The 22,123-nt window shown below is 36.1% G+C and overlaps 1 protein-coding gene across 1 annotated transcript; it reads left to right on the top strand.

The window, feature by feature from the left end:
* The first annotated feature begins 231 nt into the window (after positions 1-231).
* Positions 232-21,871, top strand: LOC132565324 (uncharacterized). Its single transcript, XM_060229963.1, has 25 exons — positions 232-552; positions 745-802; positions 1,080-2,584; positions 4,435-5,108; positions 5,262-5,434; positions 5,756-5,929; positions 6,867-7,043; positions 7,600-7,721; positions 8,493-8,654; positions 9,045-9,230; positions 10,122-10,259; positions 10,560-10,674; positions 11,108-11,355; positions 12,049-12,273; positions 12,461-12,908; positions 14,061-14,221; positions 16,035-16,268; positions 16,482-16,652; positions 16,756-16,916; positions 17,181-17,913; positions 18,275-18,395; positions 18,926-19,161; positions 19,641-19,815; positions 20,263-21,486; positions 21,756-21,871. Exons 1-25 carry the CDS (start codon positions 232-234, stop codon positions 21,869-21,871), a joined length of 8,058 nt encoding a protein of 2,685 aa, XP_060085946.1.
* Positions 21,872-22,123: the final 252 nt, after the last annotated feature.

The raw sequence follows: 22,123 nt of genomic DNA, 5'->3' as shown, positions 1-22,123 counted from the left end.
CTTTTAGACACGAGGACGAGCCACCTCCGTATATCCGTGCATTGTGAATATGTTCTTCAGTTGACATTCAGCCGACCGTGACCCCACTCGACGCTGCATTCTTTCCGCAGATTTTTCAAGAAGGCGCGCATCCGGGGTTCCCCTGTGTGCTGGTAGGTCATTACAAATCGAATATTGGAACAGTACAGATCAGCTAAACAACATTTCTTTTCAAAGATATGGTAGAGCGAAATGCCGCGAATGAGTGAAGTTGACAGGATTAGGGTCATTGCTTTGATAATACAGAGTCATATGCAACGTCTTGTTGTCCAGCAATATGGTGTACATGAGACAACAATATCCCGCTTAGTTGCGCGTCTCAGAACCACAGGGAGATTTAGATATCGTCCCAGGTCGGACACCCTCGCGTTCCGTTCCAACGTCAAAATAGAGGCATGCGTCTCTGGCACCTCAGTAACCAATTTTAGACGGCGGCAGAGACGACACGTCCTCCCTATTATCCAACAACGTAAACTAACGCTGCGGCAGGACGAGAGGCTCCATGCTGCTAGGGTTTGTCGTAACTTTCTGGATAAAAACAACGCCCCAATTGTTCATTGGCCATCATAAAGTCCAAATTTGTCCCCAATCGAGCGTTTTCGGGACGAGCTGGTCAGGAGGGTTAGGAAGCGCGTCAACGTCCCATATAACGTCGTTTCACCTCATGCAGACCTCTATTCAGGAGTGAAATAATATCTGTCACAGGACTATAAACACCTTGATGGGGTCAAGGTTAAGGCAAGAGCAGCGACTAAAGCCAGGGGTGAGCAAACACGCTACTGATTGGGATCAGGAAAGGGCATACCCTTGTTTTAACGCTATTAACGCAAACGCCGTCTGTGATAGGACATCAGAAATCATCAAAATGTATTCAGTAATGATGAAATAATCGAGAAACTCAAACAATGAATTAATCATCAATGAATCATGTAAAATAATAACTATCGAAAATAAACTTGCGTTTCTTTTTTCCGCTAGTATGTATTTTTGAATACAGCACATAACAATGCTCTGTATTATGTATCTTATTATCGTTACAGTGTTGACCACAACTGCAGTTTCACCTTCCACGTTAGAGCTAAATGCTACAGCATTAGGCACGAATATAGAAGCAAAATTGTGCCCAGTTTTTGACGATGGAATAAATATTACGTGTCTTATGGACTATGGCGACGAAACTGGAAGGTCATACTGTGAAATGGACGCAGCAAACATCGCATGTACATCACACCTGTATAGTGTTGCGGGGTATTATACCATGTGGTCCCATTGTCTTTCAACAGACATACATCTGAACGATTCGACAACCATATATGTGGGCAACAAGATTTTCAACATGGTGGCCTTGGTTGATGACAAGATGTTCGTCCCACTAACTACAAACGGCACCGCGACGTTAACCATTAAATACGAGCTGGGCACTGATGTTTTCCTAAACATAACCAACGCCGTTACCGGTGAACCGATTTACTCCGGTAATTCCACGGGTTTTACCGAGACAAAAGTAATTACTCCGGCTGACTTCGGAGGAGTCATAGGACAGCACGCCGCAAAGATTGCATTATCCAACCCTTTGAATACAGAAACGCGTTTCTTGGTGGTTGATATAGAAGACGTTATACTTACGCCAGTTATGACAACCAACGTCATGCCATATATGCACGTTTTTGACGTTGCAACGTTCAAGGAGACAATGAGTTCTGGAACGAACGTAATTGGAGCCATTGAATTCTCTGATGTTGCCTACGTGGACAAAATATTTGGACAGGTGCGAGAAATGTGCTTGAACTATACTTGGATCACAACTGGAACATTTAACTTTGACGTAGTATTCTCTAATATGGTCGACAGCGTGACGTATCCTTACACAGTAGTGGTACAGTACCCAGTGAACAATATCACAGCTACAGGGATAAACGTCATCTTTACAAGTGATACACTTGATATTATGTTTAACATGACAGATGATGCCCTTTTCCCTATGGGAATGTTGAATGCATCAATTATTTATGGTGATGGTACGTCCAAAGTCTTGGATTTGACCACTCTCTCGCCTGGAACAGCATTTCCCGATCCGCCGAAAACATACGCAGCTGGCGTATTCTTTGTAGAAATATCTGTCTTTTCAGAAATTTCTCATATGAATTTTTCCTGGATACAATACGTGGAAAATCCTATAAGGGATCTTGAGTTGGTTCACGTGCTAGAAGCACCGATGTCTGAATCTGTCCAGAACGTAAGCCTAAGAATGACTGATCCTGCGGTATCCCCCCTTCTCAACATAACATGTGTCTTCGACATCGACGGCACTGAGTATATAGAAATGATAGATTTGGTGTACGGTGTTAACTTTACTATCAAACATCCTTTTATAGGCGACGGAAACAAGACTATGACATTCAATTGTTCTAACAAACTGTCCAATCAGGTAGGAGAGAGTTATATGAATTTGTACACCGATTGTTTCCTAGATGGCCAGCTGTTCAGTTCCATCTACAAAAGCAAGGAGACACCCGTGCAGATGTATGTCACTGACATCAATAGGGTAAGCAACAGGTATAATTGTAATGTTTTAATATTCCAGATTGATGAAGCGAGATTTATATCTTAGCGAGACGTCTCTCCGAATTTCAATAAATATATAACTCTTATCACATATAAGATAGACATAATTGTCATATCCGTAGATCTGTTGATTATTTCTGTAAAACAATTCTCTTTGTTTTGTAGTGAGAAACATAGAATTTCTTATTTTAGTTTAATGTTTCATCAATAAACTGACGATACATTCGGAAGTTCGGGATGCCATGTAGGTATTTTTACCACAACTGAAACAGTTTTGCCCTTCATTCTAATTTTCAAGGTTATTTTTAGCCATGTTTTATAAATCAAAGAAACACCTGTTTTCAAAATACTCATCATTGAATGCATACTTAAATCCTAAAATGTTTTCAAAATCTATATCTTATGTCAAAAATCATCGATTTAAAATATCTTTTGAGAGTTATCCTACCATAACATGCCTAATGCAAAGGAAAATGTTGTTATTAAGTTGTTGCTAACAGATAGAATACATTGAAATTGATAAAAAGTATTCATTTCGTAAAATTAAGATATGATCAAATTCTTCAAAAGCTCATAATACATCTTGTTCGATGTTGCCCGATCGCCTTTAGGCGATGTATATATCGAAATCTGTACTTAACTTTTCTTTTCATTACCCTCATTTTTTTAATATATTTCATTTTTTTCTTTGTGACTGTGTAACTTAAGATTTCATATCAGACTCAAAATTTAGATATGTCATACATGTCATATAAATATATAGAGAAACAGAATTTGGTATGCTGTACAACAGTTACAACACGTTATAATGATACTGATCGATTTGAGACACTTCGAGATGGTAAGAGTTCTATTGATTCAAACAAACAGTATTTTTCTACACCTCACTAGCTAGAACCTGATGTACCCGGCGTTACTTCACTGACGATCTGAAAACTCATCTACAGAGTTGTTATCATTATTGATGGAAAAGTCATTCAGCGGTTTTCGTGTTCCGGACTATTACATTCGGAAGGCTTATATCGATATTATGCACCTAGCGGAATCCACTCACCGTGTAAAACAATTTATAGCGAACAGGCATCCGCAGTCATTTAAATCCCGTTGTGTTCGCGTTGTCCAAAGTATTGTCAACTAAACAGCAAGTTTTCTCACGGTTTGTTAATATCTATATGATGATAACAGTTTGAGTACTGATATTTTGCCATTAGAAATTTAAGCTAAAAGTGATTGTATAACCTACAGCCATAAACCCAGATCGATCAATTACCCATCACATTCATTTTAGGCATCATTAAATTATTAAACTACGATATGTTCCAATATGCAACGATTGACAAAGTTATTGTCATTCTATCAAAACGGCGTATGTAACAATGTCGCGGTGACGCCGAATGTGATTTTCCCGTTGAAAACCTCATGTTTTATACATAGTCTTATTCTTGTGGGAGCATTGAATTAAAGTGGAATATATGCACAAGGACATTCTTTATCTATTCAGAATCAATATGACAAAGTATTCCTTGTACAGACTGAGGCAACACGCATCACCTGATATGATTAGAATATCATAACAGAGTATATAACATTTGTAACACTGCTTCCTGTCATATGCGTTAAATGTCATTTTGAATTCAAGAATAATAATATTTCTTCACGAATCTATTAGGAGTAAACGTAAGCCGACACAATTTTTTTTAAATCGTAATTGCAGATTTCGCAAACAATGATGAATCAATTGCCATAACCATTTTTTTTATAAACAGAATTATTAATGATATAAAACACGATTAGAATAAATATAATATTTACTATTTCTATGTTTTACAGTTGACAGCTAAAGCATACGTCACAGATATGTGCCGAAATAGTACGCGATTCTATTGGTGGACAATCTGGATGGTAGATGCATCTGATAACCTACATTTGCAAACATTCTTTGAAAAGGAGTATAATCAGCCGAAATCTGTCACAATCACTTTTGGCAAGATGACTATGGCGCCAGGTCTCTACAAAGCGCAGTTCTTATTTAATCTCACGGACATTGACGGAGGCTATATAATCGATATGGTGTATTTTAATATCATGTTTCCACCTATTATTGCTGGTATAGCAGGCGGCTCAACAAGACACGTTGCAATGGACGCCGTTATACAGATCAATTCTAAAGACGCGTCGCATGACCCATTTACAATTATGCAATGGAATCCGTTTAAGTACAACTGGGTTTGCCGAAAATCAGCTTCAACGGAAGCAGAAATGTCAGAAATCATTGGAAATTTCCAGTTGCAAAATGTGACTATTGATGTGAACGCTTTAGGGTCCGATTGCACAGACCCAAGCTGGCCCACAAGTGGTGTTTTGCCATTCGACGCATCAACGGTGGCGGACTCCTTCTGGTACTTATTCAAAGTAGAACTTTCTAAGAGTGGAGATTCAAGGACAGGGGAGGCAATTCAAGGTATTTACGTCATGCCGTCTACTCCACCGACCATTTCGATCAAGTAAGTATCACGCTATGTTAATGTTGATACATAGACTTAAATCTGTTGTTTGGAATATATTTCTTTCATTTCTCCTTCATGTTGACATATCTATAAACAACCTTTAATAATTTTATGAGGATATTGATAAATACGGTTGATGTTTTTCGTTAGTTGCCTTCGTAACTGCTTACCAAAGATAGCTCAAGACACCAAGCTAATCTTGGAAAGTTTGTGCCCTGTGTGTGAGCTTGGCCAAACCACCTACCTTTGGGAAATTGAGATTTTCAACAAGGTCACAGGACTATATGAAACTTATCCGAATTTGACAGCAATACTAGACACAGGTCAGTGAAAAATACAAACCTTGAACATCTTAAGTCGTAAAATATTCTTTTTACGTACATGAAGAAGTAGTTTCATGCTTAATTGAGAATCATGCATTTGACGTTGTTCTTAAATTATCAAATATATGTGGCTATCGTGACAGAACACACCCCTCCAGATTTTGACTTTTCTTTCGATCACCTTGGATTTTTTCCAATCACCATTTGTAGTTTAATTCATTGTGTCGATTTATGGTATCTAGTGTTTATGTAGCATTAAAATGTGCTATTCACTTCCGTGGGTTTTTGTACAATCCTCTTTATATTCATTCCATATAATAGGGCTTGATGCAGAAACATTGGCAATCAAACCCAACACGCTTTCTTTCGGTGACGTATTAAAGTTTACGAACACTGTCACCAAAGATGGTAACCCGCATTCTGCCACAGCATCGTATGTTGCTTCTGTAAACCCTCCACCCTACGGCGGCACTTGCGAAATTGACCCGATAATAGGTAAGTTCAATAGAATTTCCAGTCTAACGTATCCTTTGAAATCGACATTATAGGGGAAATAGAAGTCCCCACTGTCTGTCAGTCTTAGGTTTAATTTCATTTGAACCATTTAACAATACATAAGTGTGTGTGCTGTAAAACATCATTTTAACTCATAATAAGTACGATCGGGACTCATGATAGAACTGACATACTTCTGATGATATTGTCCGTATATTTGTGAATTTTCGCTAACCGACGTGTATACCAATACAAAATAATTCAAAAAATGGTAAAACACCACAGAGGCCCGTTGATTCTTCCATGCTTCTGTTTTTTAGACTTTTATTTAAAATTCGCTAATGCAATGAAGATAATCCTATGTTCCAGGTACAATGCAAATCAAAAATGCAAAGGTTTTACTTTACACAGCATAAAATCATTGGTAAACAGGGTGGGATGGACCGACATCTCGATATTGTGACGTTTATGATTTCAAGCATTAGTTGCTTTTCCATCAAGTTTAGGATGTTCTAAATCATCGGTTGAAATAAGACGTACTGCATTTACTAGACATCACATAGAATTAGGGACCTTTAACCTGTTAATGTCAATCCGCCCCTAAAAATGCAATATATATATGTGCATCTACAAGTAACTATTGGCTTACTGTAGTTTCTGACTAATCCGAATTTTTAGTTAGGACGCATATCAAAAATACCCCAATGAATTCAATAATAAAACTGCTTCTGTCGATATTGATTCGTAGTTTTTACGATAGTGATAGGGTTAATGCCTTGAAAAGCTAGAATGAATCACATTGTCTTGAATTTTCAGTCATCTAACTCAGTTTGAGCAGGTGTGGTGGATGTATCATTCTCGGTTACAATAAACAAAGTAATTTTTATCTGGGTGTGGTATTTATCTTTGTACATGCTTATACTGCTGTTGTTATCAGGAGAAGCGGCAGTTACACTATTCACTATCGAGTGTCTAGGTATGCTTGATGAGGGAACGAGGCTCCAAAGGGGGACACCAGACTCCGACAATAGCGAGGCTCTAAAATACAACGTTTATCAGAAACGGATGACACCACAATCAACCCAACCCGTTTTTTCTGTAATTGGCATGGCATGTAAGTAACATATGATTTATTTTTAACACGAGCATCTAATTTTGTTTTTTCCCCTTTTAAACTTAAATATTTTTGTTTTGAATCATTCATTGGCTTTAAGAGAAACAATTCTTACACATTTATCATTTTGGATATAAAAGTCATTGACGCTCTGTAAACGCACAACGTAGTCATATAATTTTGACCCTTATAGCGTGTTCATTATATTTTCGTTTTTTGTGTACACCACACTTATTCATTCTTCTATTTACAACTGAATTCATCCCCGGTTTCCTCAGCAACTCTATATAATATAATTCTTTGGTCCTTCAAGATTATACAAAAGACACACCTTCCAATATTTCTTTATACTAAAGCCCAAATTTTCAAATATTGAAAACGGATCGAAAGAAACTTCAAAACTTAGATGAGGAGACACCAACCCATAATGCAATATGTTTTGTCTTATTTGTATATACTTGATGATACATCAAGCTCCAGTGTATAATTGTGTCGATGTTAAACCTTGCTAAATACTCTTCTTTTTACAATACAATCTGGTTCCTTCTTTCTGCAGCTGAATCCATCGTCAAAGCAGTACTGAACGTTGGGGATCCTGCCAATAATTTCACTACAGATGTCATTGTACGGGTCACAGATGTATTTCATGGGTACACAGAATTCGTCTTGTCAGTTACCGTAAGTAGAAACAACAGGAAACGAATATATATTTAACAACTGTATGTAAATCAAAAACCAATTTGAATGGACAGATTTATACTACTTTTATTAATGTTATTTGCAAGAATATTTACTTCTTTCTACTTAATCATATTTAGACTTGCTTTCAAATCTAAAGGTGAACAAACCTAGGATTCTGGAACTGTTAAAAAAGGCATTATGTTTCAAATTTTACCAGAAAGATTGTTCTGTCGCATGTAATTGACGTTCTTCACGTCCATTGTCAGTTGGGTTACGATGAAAGACAGTATACATCAACAACCTTTCCTTTTTTCTTATTGTACTGCCTGTTCATTTTTGTGGCAAACATGCATTATATATCTGGCCCCACTTGTATAAAACATCTCGACTTGAGATTTCGTCAAGCCCAGATTTTCCTCAGCTAATGTCTCCTTGAAAATATCTTGTATGAACATTCCTCAAGGAATTTCAGGACATCCTAGCCGATGCCTTCCTCCTGTTCCTTGAGAAAATTTTATATAAGCCGTTTTTGAGGAGATATCAGCTGAGGAAAATCTCGACTTGAGGAAATCTCAAGTTGAGATGTTTTATACAAGTGGGGCCTGCAGCATTATTTTTTGTACCGATGTAATATATACGCTATATTTACATATAAAGCAAGGATGATTTTCTTGTATCAAACGTGTTTTTAAAATCGATATGTCATTAACTTTGTATATAGCAATGTAAAGCAACCGGTCCGTATGTGAGTTTTTCCATTGTTCATAGGTGACTCAGTCTTTATCTATTAACGACACGTGGACAGCTGAGGATATCCAAGCAGCCACTCAGAGCTTTATCATTGACAACCTGGAGGAGGCAACCTTTTCTAACGACGCGAACATCATTATGCAATACGCCGAGACCATTGCATCGGTCCTTTCACAGCTTGTAAGATATCGTAAAATAAGGCATTATAAATGAAAAATTTCTCTCATAGTAAGTCATAATACGACCATGTGAATCGCATTTAAGTAAAATAATTTGGTCAAATTATACCTTTCAAAATATCCCAATTATCAGCAAAACTAGGACTGTCTTTGTGATAAACATAAATACAAAGCGAAATATATTTGGCCATTAGCATGTAATGTAAAATTCGAATATATATATGATTCTGAAATATAAAAAAAAGTTATTCTTAGTAAATATTTTGTAAATTCTATTTTAATTTCAATAACACGGCGGCCTTCTTTCCCTCCACAAATCAGTATAAAAAAATCAGACTTTTTAAATTACCGATTTTCATTTCGAGTATAATCTTATATTTATATGATGAAGGTATCTGACCACCAGTTCGAGAACGACACCTCCCTCACTAACTTTAAAGTTGGTGAACAGCCAATGAGATGGAGCGTAGGGATGATTGATGTGAACGAGTTCGGTAACGACACGATCCCTTATCAAGAACTATTAGATAACTTGTTGGAGGTGCCGGTGGACAAGGTCCAAAACGCCATTATTGCTGTATGTATCTTTAATGCTTCTTGAAATATATCACTTGAGATTGTTTCATTTCAATGTTTTACAATAAATTTGGTCAGAATTTGGTTCGATATCCAACAACAAAATTTAAAGAATATGCCATCTTTAGCTTAAGTGCACTTGATATTTTCTTATCTAGTAAATAAGCATTGTTTTATCACACCGTTGTGGATATTTACATTTATAAGATTACATTATTAAAAGTATTTGACTGAATTATGATAAAGTGAATGAAAGTTATTTATGATGTCGATTGTAATGGCGCCGCGATAGATCAGTCGGTTAGCTCGTTGGTCTACGTAACCTCAGATAACGATCTGAGGTGCGAAGTTCAACGCTCACTACCGTGTCTCCCAGGAAGCTTAGAAACGGACCGATTTGATCCTGTGTTGTATTGTCTTCGGACAAACCACTTCACTCTAATTGCACCGATGACATACGCGGACATCCCATGTGTTGTCCACTGAGGTAGCCAACAGTTTCTTCAAAAAGACCTTGCTCAAAATGACCCTTTGTGGTCATGAGTCGATAAACACAACATATTGATATATATTTAACGCATTCAACGAAATGAGTTTCTTTTGTTTTACTTTCGAATGTAGTTTTATTTTCAATTGTCAAAAACGAAAGTGTAGTTTTAGGACTTTATATGCATCAGCGCATTCGGTTTAGTGGCTTAAGTGACTAACTAAAATTTAAAATGAAAAATCTTTCCACAATTATGTAATAGATTTCCAGTGAACTTTGCAGAAACGAAAATGTTTATGCTGGCTGTCAGTAGTTGTAAAAGTATTATTAAAGAACAAACGTCAGCATGGACGTTTCAAAACACGTTATTTTAGCTTAAGATTGTAAAATTATGTTTAACTTTAGGCAATGGACAATCTGACCAATGAGATGACAGCAGCCCTTGGACAGGCTAATGTTTCAACATACTTCACCATCATGACTGCTGCAACAGCATTTTCAAATGCTATCAATGACCCACTGATAACCTCAAGCGCGTCTGCGGTAAGTTTTGAATGTTTCTTGATGACTTTGTGTCTTGATATTTCTAACTTATCGTCAAAAGTCATTGTTTTATATAGTATCAACTAACATAATGACCTGTTAACCAGTTAATGATCACAGTTAAAATGTTAAAGCTTTAAGATATATTTAGTTCACGGACATTTAGAAAGTGTATGGATTGAGTGACTGCAAATGCTGTTTCAATTTAGGTATATACTTGGAGGAGGTGGATTAATGATAAGATATAAGACTGAAATTATTTGCATTCGTGTTTAATTTGAGAATATGTATTGCGAACAGATTAATGCTGCCGATGCACTGGCGACACTTACAAATGGTTACACCAACCTCACAGAACTCAAGCTCAATGATTTCTTCGGAAAGTCAGATCCAAATATAGAAACAGCTGCCGAGAGTAAGTTGATTACCTTTACCATATATGATAGTTAAACAACTACTGAATTTTAAGACAAATGCTTAACTGATGATTTAGAAATAAATCGTAAAATGTCTATCCCGAACCGTTAGTGTATACATGCCGCATATTCTATTTCTTTGGCTGCACGTGATTGATGCTCGTTAGTTTGCCTGTAGGTTCCATTTTTGTATACCTTGTTCTCAAAGTAGAGCCTGATATTACATACTTGTATTGACCAAGATTTACACGTTCTCGATGAAGCAAAAGTCGCTTACTCTTTCGGAACACCTATTTTTTCAATAACATATAGTTTGAAAGAACGTACAAAACACACACAAGAAAATATAATTTTTCTATGCATTTTTAAAAAGTAATCCGACATTTTACGTTAAGCACATTCGTTGTGTTGATGCAAACGGTTTCATTGCAGCTCTGTTTGATCTGGTAAACAGCCTTGTTGAGGTTACAGTCCCTCCGGACCTACCGGATACTTATGAGGCTCTATCCATTGAGACTGCCGCAGATGCACGCTTGTATGTAGATTTCATGGCGCGTGTCAACAAGGACGATGCATACGTCCTGGCCGAGTCTTCTGATCTGACACCGGAAGAGAGAACCGGCTTGTTCAGGATGAGGGCTAGGATCCAGCAGCTGACATACAAACAGAAGCAGGAATTGGTCAGCAGCTTAAATAGATTTGTTTAATGTTGATAGAAATATAGTTCATATTACCTTTGAGAAATAAAGACTCTGTTAGCATGTTGATGCATAACCCGTGAATTATGACTGTTCATTCTACTGCTTCATCCCCTATATAAACTAAGTCAATTTTCCAGCCCTGATTATCATTAGTTTTCAATATAATGGTCTACAACAGAACTAAAACATTGACTAAAAGTATTTAATTTGCAAAACAAACCATGCCATGATATGTTACGAGCATATCATGGCATGGTTTGTTTTGCAAATATAATTTATTTTATTTATGTTGAATTGGATTATGTTTACGAACACATTTGTCATCAATTAATGTCGAATTTGTTTTCCTTGACTAACAAACTTGCTACCAATTTATGTTATAATCAGATTCAGTTGTTTTATCTTTATTCATAGCACTTCCGTGTGAAACGTATATAATTATTATGGTTTATTTTCGTATCACGGGCCATCAGGTGAGATATGTTCTTGGCAGGGATACACCAAACGGAATATACCTGGAACAAACCGAACGCCTGTTACACCCGGTTTGATGGTGATGCCGTCCGTTGTCTGTCCCTTGTGCTTTCTATAGTTATATATCTCGGTTCTTTTTCTATATGCTTTCATGTGATTCTTGGAATTTATAATTAACACCAAACATCCATTATCCAGGCCGAGATTACAATGAGACAGGCCATCGCTTCTTCAGACTCGATCGCAGCCATGCTTCAGAACTCGGTGTGTACTGGCTGTCGGGATGACTATGAGTATGAAAACTTTCATGTGACTCTGATCAATAACTACCTCAAAAACGTGGACCTTCAGCTTGGTGACGTAGACGACTCAAACGTCACGCTCGACGGCGTTGGGGATCCATATCTAGTCATCAAATTCACGGTAGGAAACATTATCAAGAGTCTTAAGAACTATGTAACAAAATTCTTAATATTATGTTTTTTATCAAATATGTTGATAATATCCTCACCTTTCCTTTCACAAACTAATTCAATATATGCTACTTCAATGTTATGTTTTTGTACACAATGTACTTATTTATTTATTTATTTATTTATTTATTTTGTAGACGACAATGTTTAGAAAGAATCCGTTTATTTTTGGAGATACAGTGTCTGCTTCAGCGATAACGTCAGATGTACATCGTGTATCATTGACTGACAGCGACAATAAAGATGTACCAGTGAATATGGTAATGATCGTACAACCAGTTCCTGGACTTGTTTCCGGATCCTTCATGCCTTTCTACACACCAGATGACGCATCACGATGTTTCTACCACGAGTTTATCTACAGGAAAATCGGGGACTACGTTTGTATACTAATAGACCAGGAAGACCCAGAGAAGGTGAGACAGTATGACGTATTTATCCGTCATGGGGAATACCCAACTCATCTCACATATGATCAAACTACATACCTCGTAGCAGATCGTGACTGGATGTCTTGTATATCGCCCCATTTTTTCTTGAAAGTTGGAATCACTTACGTTGGACTTCGGCCTATTCCTATCCCAGGTATGTGCTTTGATTCGTTGATTTGATTCTAAGTAATTAATATTGATGATAAGAGGTTTGCATAAAGCTCGTCTGTTCCCTTAAAAGCTCAGCTTTCAGTCATCCCAAAATGATTTTGTGCCGTAATATTAACCTGGATGCAGATTTTTTTCTCCACCTTCGTCTTGTTTAGAAAAACAAAAACAAAAAACGGTTTTAATCCCAAAAGAGGTTTTCATTTGTTACTTTCAAACACTAACACCAAGCGTCTCCAGGAAAATGATTCGCCAAAAGACATCGACAATTTATTTTATAAATTAGCGACAATATCATTTTAGCACTAATAACACTATATGTTGTTTCGGTAATTGATTCATTAAAGTGGATGTTCGAATTCAGTATTGCGCTAATATGCCAATAAAAGATCAAACGCAAAAATTTAATTAAGCCAAATAAAGTACGCTTAGGTTATGTTAAAAAAATCCCGAACACATAAAAATGTGCCTTGTTTTTGCTTTTTATTCATCTATTTGTTTTTAAAATATAAAATGTATATAGGGATATATCTAAGACTGTGGAAAGCTGCAATATAACGGTGCGTTGCAACGCCTACGGTTTGAAATAACTACAAAGTGAGATTCAAACGTCACCAATCTAATTGCAGGGCCACGTTTCGCCTCACGTACATTTTACTCTATGTGTCCAATAAATTATCTATCTGTGTCTTGTCAGTATATGGACATATAAAATCTAGTATGCTTACTGGTCGCCATGACACTTGAGAGCTTTATCACGAAGGATCGCGGGGTAACGTGGCTTTAATTTTTGTGGTGATCCGATCTTCACGTTTTAACAAAATCACGTGAAATTATTCAAAGTAATTGCAAAACCATCAACTTACCTACGACCCAGTAAGAAGGCGTAGACAACAAAATAAAAATGTATACATACTTAACAATATCAACACTGAAACTGTCGTTATTTCGTGTTTGACGTCGAGCTATTTGAAGAAGTATATTTTATGCGGAAGCCATTGCTGACAGCATTCCTTTACGTTTGATGTAGTATGCTATTAAATTAGTGTTACTCCTGAAGAGTTAGTGTATTAAATGATATTTCAAATTGCACTAAGTTTGATATTCAACAATGTTAACCCCTCTTTTAATATCTAAGGAATGGCGCCGTACGAATGGACGCCATTGAGTGGCCCATACGTAGGAGACTCGTACAACATATCTGATCCTACCCTGAATCCCTATAACCTGACTATAACTACGGCAGGCTGTATGACCTGGGACAACAAGAAAGAATCATGGGGAGGTAACAAGTGCGTGGTAGGTATTCAATATTAGCGTAATAGCTGTAGCATATTGATGTGGCAGATGCATTATGTTGACATGACTGATACATCATATTGACATGGTATATATATCATATTGACATGACAGATATGTCATATTGACATGGTAGATATATCATATTGACATGACAGATATATCATATTGACATGACATATTTATCATATTGACATGACATGACAGATATATCATATTGACATGACATATATATCATATTGACATGACATGACAGATATATCATATTGACATGACATGACAGATATATCATATTGACATGACAGATATATCATATTGACATGACAGATATATCATATTGACATGACAGATCTGTCATATTGACATGTTAGATATATCATATTGACATGACAGATATATCATATTGACATGACAGATATATCATATTGACATGACAGATATATCATATTGACATGTTAGATATATCATATTGACATGACAGATATATCATATTGACATGACAGATATATCATATTGACATGGTAGATATATCATATTGACATGACAGATATATCATATTGACATGACAGATATATTATATTGACATGGTAGATATATCATATTGACATGACAGATATATCATATTGACATGGTAGATATATCATATTGACATGACAGATATATCATATTGACATGACAGATATATCATATTGACATGACAGATATATCATATTGACATGACAGATCTGTCATATTGACATGGTAGATATATCATATTGACATGACAGATATATCATATTGACATGACAGATATATCATATTGACATGACAAATATATTATATTGACATGACAGATATATCATATTGACATGTTAGATATATCATATTGACATGACAGATATATCATACTGACATGGTAGATATATCATATTGACATGACAGATATATCATACTGACATGGTAGATATATCATATTGACATGACAGATATATCATATTGACATGACAGATATATCATATTGACATGACAGATCTGTCATATTGACATGGTAGATATATCATATTGACATGACAGATATATCATATTGACATGACAGATATATCAAATTGATATGGTAGATATATCATATTGACATATATATCAAATTGATATGACAGATATATCATATTGACATGACAAATATATTATATTGACACGACATGACAGATATATCATATTGACATGACATATATATCATATTGACATGACATGACAGATATATCATATTGACATGACATATATATCATATTGACATGACATGACAGATATATCATATTGACATGACAGATATATCATATTGACATGACAGATATATCATATTGACATGACAGATCTGTCATATTGACATGTTAGATATATCATATCGACATAACAGATCTGTCATATTGACATGGTAGATATATCATATTGACATGACAGATATATTATATTGACATGGTAGATATATCATATTGACATGACATGACAGATATATCATATTTGCGGTGGCATAATGATTATATAAAGAATAGATGCCGAGATATACAATGTAAGACAAAAACACGGCGTAGATGCCTTGATCACGTGACAATGCAAAATAATGTTTATCAGCAAAAAACATATATGTACATTGATATCAATTTTTATGATCGCACTTATAACTTAAAGGTTAACCAACATGAAAACGCCTTGTGGAAGATATATATGTAGCTTGTATGCATCAGTTACGTCGGTTGATATCTTTATTTCAATGTTAATAAATATCCATATTCACCTCATTTAACGGCAGTAATTATATTGTGTATTTACTCCACAGATGGACTGGTATCCGCCTAGGTACGAGGTGGAGTGCACTTGTAATACGGAAAGGGAAATGACATTTGGAAACACGTTTTATGTTCCGCCGAATACAATTGATTTTTCTACGGTTTTCCTGAAATTCTCTCCACAAGATCAAGCTGCAGTACTTTGTCTTCTTATCCTAATCATTCTGACCTACATCATCCTTATGATCTGGGCTAGACATCAGGATAAGAAAGATATAGTCAAGGTACATAGAGGCACTGAAAACATAATTTGGAGACTATAACTATCTTAAACTAAAAAAGTAAACGAAAAAGTAACAATAAATAAATCAATAAATAAATAAAAAAATTAAATGAAAATATTTTGTTTTTATTAACCGTTGATGGTGAGCAATATGGAAATGCTGGTGCAAGACTTTTTATGACAATATTTAACTTCTTACCGTTTCGTGTTACAGTGGGGTGTGACTCCTCTAATGGACAACAATATCGATGATACATATTACTACATGGTCACTGTATATACGGGCATGCGCAGAGATGCCGGAACTCAGTCAAGGATAGGCTTTGTAGTGTCCGGATCAGAAGGTGACACTGGCATACGAGAACTTTTCGATGGAGTCCGCAGAGTAAGTCACTGATTTGCAATGTTTGATATTTTTGTTTGAAAATTATTTGTATTTCAAATAAAAAAAAAAGTGCGATATGTTTTAATTTAACTTTTCGAAATAGGAAATGGGCACCGCTACTGTCAATCATTTCTTGATGTCAACGCCTCTTCCTCTTGGTGAACTCGACTATGTATATATATGGCATGATAACTCCGGCGAAGGTTCTAAGGCTTCATGGTACCTCAACAGAGTGGATATTGAAGACATACAGGACAAACAAAAGTGAGTGCTTATGATCGTCCAATGCCAAATTGCATTAACCTTTTAAGACGGCGACAAAGAGATACGGATAGACAATAAGAGGCAGAACTAAAACTGTCGCAATGGCCTCAAATTACTTATTGCACTTGTTTTAATGGCGATGATGAATTTCCTTACATATTTTTTTTTTTTTTTTTGGAAATCGATTGTTCAACATATAATTGAAGGTTGAATCTATATGTATAATGTTCTTTATTAATGTCTTTCTTATCCCCTTTGCTGCAGATATTTCTTCTTGTGCGGGAAATGGCTATGTATGGACTCTCCAGATGATAATATAGATGCTGTTCTTCCAGTGTGTGGTAAAGAAAATGTAACAACATTCGAAAACATGTTCTATATGAATACGAAGGAAAACCTTGCAGAAAACCACATCTGGATTTCCATATTTTTCCGACCGACCAGCAGTCATTTTACTAGATGTCAACGCGTTACGTGTTTGATGGTTTTCCTTATGATGAGCATGATCGCAAATGCCATTTACTTTACCCCTGCCGATGAATTTGAAAACCCCAGTCTGGTGCGTGTAGGTCCTCTGAAGTTCTCCCTACAGTCCGTTTACGTATCGGTGATATCAGCTCTCATTTCAACACCCACTGTGTTTTTAGTTGTGCTTCTGTTTCGGAAGTCAAAACCAAGAACTATCAACCAAAATTTACAAGATCCGGCCTTGAAGTACGCTATACCCGCTATCGACACGATAGCTGAAAGAATGCTCAAAGAGAGCAAAGAATTAGAGAAGACACTAGTCGCAAAGGGCATCATAAAAGCAGACGGAACCATCCTGCCTTTCTGGTGTGCATATATTGCTTGGTTCTTGTCACTAGCGGGATCTGCGGTAGTCATGTTCTTTCTTATGTTGTATAGCATGGAATGGGGAAAACAAAAGTCAGAAATGTGGCTGACGCAATTCTTCTTATCGTTTTTTGAAGCATCAGCAATTTTGGATCCCGTTAAGGTAAAAAAAAATCTTACAGAAAATATTGATCAAAGTTGTTACCTGCACCTTGCCCTCAAAACTTTGACATTTCTTTCATTCAATTTCAATTTTCGTCAGTTGCCTTCTAGGTTTCAATATTTGGCCTTTATCGTCTTTCACGAGCCTTAGAAGGGCGAATCAGTTGTGTTATGCAATATGCATTATTTTACTCTTTGGTATCAAAGTATATTTTAATCAAAAGTACTATCCTCTTGTAAAATATATTCATAGCACATATCAAATAATTCGATTTTGTTTTCTTTTGCAAATAGCACCTTTATGAACAAAATTAGATATTTGTAATTTGATGATAAAACGTGCATTATTTTCCGTTATTTAGGTTATTTTGATGGCGGCTTTCTTCGCGTTCATTTTTACTCAACTCGACAAATTCAAGCCTTCGCCACTAGATCGAGGTCTGATTTTACGAAACTACCGCCAGCGATTTAGCTGTCCTACTGGTATGTTCTCATTGTAACTCTGTATAGCATAATTAGAAACTATTGGAACTAATTAGTTAACTAATAAGTGATCATTCTTCTGCAAGTAGTGGGAACGTTTGGTTGGAAAAGTTTACACAATAAGTAATCTATACCGGGACGATTACGTTTATATATATTTACATGTCTCTGTGTGTGTGTGTGTGTGTGTGTGTGTGTGTGTGTGTGTGTGGTTGTTTAAACCTTCATTTATATTAAGAATTTTAAATTTGATAGTGCATTCCACCGTTATATCCAAACGAAAATAAATCATCATTTCATATATCTAGTATTAAATAGAACAGAAATGTAAGATTGTGCTAAACAAGCCTTATTTGATTCCAGAATCGCCGATAAATGTTTTACAAAGTACTGATAAATAGTGTTATGTATTTTTTGAGTCTGATAGGTGTTATAGAGTCGGCTGACGAGTTGTTTCCCTTCATTGCTTTTGTTTCTGCTCTTGTACAGCAATTTAAGCATCCAGTCATAATAAACTCAATCATTTTCAGATATAAAGATGCCAGCACGTTTTTTCACAACGGAAACAATCCAGGAGGCTAGGAAGGAGAGACAACGTGAAATCATGATGGCACGCGCTGTGAAAGAATGTTTCCTGACCATGTTACTTCTGTGGTTTATATATAGCATCAGCTTCAGTAACCGTGACGACAGATCGTACAATGTGCATGATATAATCTCTAAACATTTTGTTTACCCTTTGGACAATAAACCCACCTTCACCTCCGTAAGTTGTCGCTCTGTTGATCACAAGCTGTAAATAAGTTGATTATATAGTCATACCCGTCTGAGAACACATATGTAGTGTTACTAGGTTTGAGCTAGGTTTGCATGATCGATATTACCGGTGGAGCAGATAACACTGGCCTTTAGATATTTCGATAAAACTTTATTTTCCTAGCAATATGTTAAGGCTCTCTTTATAATAGATTTGTATTCACCTTCATTATGCTGTTTGCTTATGTTCTTTTAACCTTGAGTTAGGAATTTAATTTACGTGCATGTCGATACCTTATTCTTCGTTTACAGCAGTACATGTTCATTAGACCTGCACATCAATCGAAAATATCTCAAGTTCAATATCTGACTGATAAGATTGATGAAAATCAGCAGAGTCATAAATGACATTGTTTCTACAAAAAGAAATGAAATTTAAAACTATTTCCTTTCTGAAATTAAATGAAAGTATATCGTTTCTAACTTCAGATTCAAACGACAGTGAATTTTATTGACTGGTTGAAGCTGACTGCCTTTCCAGCTCTGTTCCCTGAATTTGAATATAACGGCGAGAAAATGCATTGGAGATGGCGGCAGTATTACGCTGATCTCACCAACTTCCGGGTCGGTCCTCCACGTCTGCGACAAGTCCGCGTCATCGAAGGTACAATGTTGTGCGATATGAAATTATAAGTTAGCTCTAGTGTTATGTTGAATTCCTATTTGTTATCATTTGAACTTGACTTCTGATTTACATGCCGGTGTTATCGACGAAGCAGAAGACTTTTACCCGGGGTCTGTATTCATGAGACCGCCTTTATGCTCAACTGCACATTTTGATCAAAAGCTCAAATACTCTTGGTGATTTAGCATGTAATGACCTAAGGGTATTTCGGAAAGAGAAGTAAAACTTTAAACGTTTATGCTAATCTTTCAAACTGCATTTAACCAAGTTCAAAGACAGTTTGGTTGAGTACATAATGGACAGCGAGCATAGGCATGGTTTCGTGAATATGGGTCATGACTTTTGATAAAAAGTATCCGCATAATTTTGTTTCTAAATTTACTGTTTGATGAATTTATCTTTTTCAATTAATGTTGATTTTTACAGACGATGCAGATTATCCATTCTTTGGAAGAATAAAAACTTATCCTGAATTTTCCTTCACAAACGAAGAATCGGATGACTTCTGTTTTCGCTGGCAACCTTTGCCTTGTGATATTGAAAAGGAGGCCTATTCCTTTTCCCGCAACGGTTGGAAGCACACGAGTGCTAGTTCTATTTGGGGAATACCCGTAACTGGTTACTATTCAACATATAGCGGAGGAGGCTACATAACAGAACTCGACGTAAACTGGGACTTTTCAAACAGAACACTGAACGAATTAAACCGACTTCTATGGTTCGACAGACAGACGAGAGCTGTGTTCCTAGAATTCACGCTTTACTCGGCAAATCTGAACCTGTTTACGTATGTCATGTTAATGGCCGAATTCCCAGAGACTGGTGGAGTTACTACAATGTATACCATATATCCAATGAGAATATATCATCACCATGGTAGTACCGGAATTTACATGATATTCTGTGAAGTCATGTTTCTCATATTCTTAGCGATGATGATAATAAAGGTAATTTACGGAATGGTAAAGACGAAAGGAAACTTCTTCGGAAACGCGTGGAATGTTGTAGATTTCTTCTGCGTTATGTTAGGATGTCTTGGCGTTGCTATGTACTTCGGTAGGCTTATCCTTGCAAACGAGACGATGGGCAAATTCAAAGATGATCCAAAGAACTTTGTAAACTTTCAACACCTTGCGTTTTGGGATCTGGTTTTTGTGACTGTATTGGGATGTCTTGTATTCCTTTCTACTATTCGAGTGGTTGGTGTGCTTGGCTACGACAAAAGAATTGGCGAAGTTTTTAGAGTGGTAGATAACTGTGCTAAAGACCTCTTCTGGTTCATGGTACTGTTCTTTTATATATTCATGGGGTACTGCATGCTGGGATATCTTGTGTTCGGAAGAAACATCAAAGCCTACTGGAACATATTTGACACTATGGGAACGCTCTTCATAAGCATGATTGGAAAAAGTAAATTTACGGAGCTGAATGAACAAGATCCTATTATGGCCCAGCTTTACTTCTTTACTTACATCTTGCTAATAGTTTATGTTCTGCTTACCATGTTTCTTGCCATCCTGTGCGAAAGTATAGCGATAGTACATGCAGAGACGAAGAACGACCGTTCGGAAGAACTGGTAGCTTTCATTATTGAAAAGGTGAAGAAATTCTTCAGCAGAAGTAAGAAGAAACAAGAACAGAAACCCAAAGGTAACAGGTTTTTTTCCGAAATATTTGTTGAATCAATTATTTTTGTGAGAATTGCCTTCCTTGCATATATGCATGTACTGTTAATCATTTTTTTGATTTGCTTTTAGGAAATAATGACTTTTTGCTTACAGTGATAAAGTAGGGTTTTAAAATAACACACTATCTAGTCATTTCTTGCAATCGGATAAAATGTCACAACTGAACTGAAATACCAGAGCAAGCAAAGTCTCTAATCAAATTCTCTCATCGTATCATTATTTGTACAACAGATGATATTGGACACGGAAAACAAAAACCTATTGAGCTGTTGTCGGACCTGCGCCTGAATCTTCACGACATTATGAAGACACTTCCGGAAAAGGAAAGAAATCCGTTCATGAAATAAGCATGTTATACATTGACGGCTATTCATAGGTAAGTCTGGCAAGCTAACAATGGCCTTTTGTCCTCTTGACTAGAAGTTTTTTTTTAATTTTTAACTGGAAACCCAATCCACATCGAGTTATAACGTATAAATTGAAAATCAAACTCCTGTAAATGCTAGCTGTGTTGTTTAAAAGGAATTCCATTTGCATATAAATCGATTTTGATTCTTGAAAGATCTCCAATATTTGGGTTTCCTATATCTATCAAGCTA

This window comes from Ylistrum balloti, unplaced genomic scaffold (assembly GCF_031769215.1).
Source record: "Ylistrum balloti isolate Yb309-2 unplaced genomic scaffold, AGI_CSIRO_Ybal_v1 Utg369714, whole genome shotgun sequence".
Classification (NCBI taxonomy): domain Eukaryota; kingdom Metazoa; phylum Mollusca; class Bivalvia; order Pectinida; family Pectinidae; genus Ylistrum; species Ylistrum balloti.
Note: the sequence above shows the minus strand (reverse complement) of the source record. Positions and strands in the feature narration are given on the sequence as shown.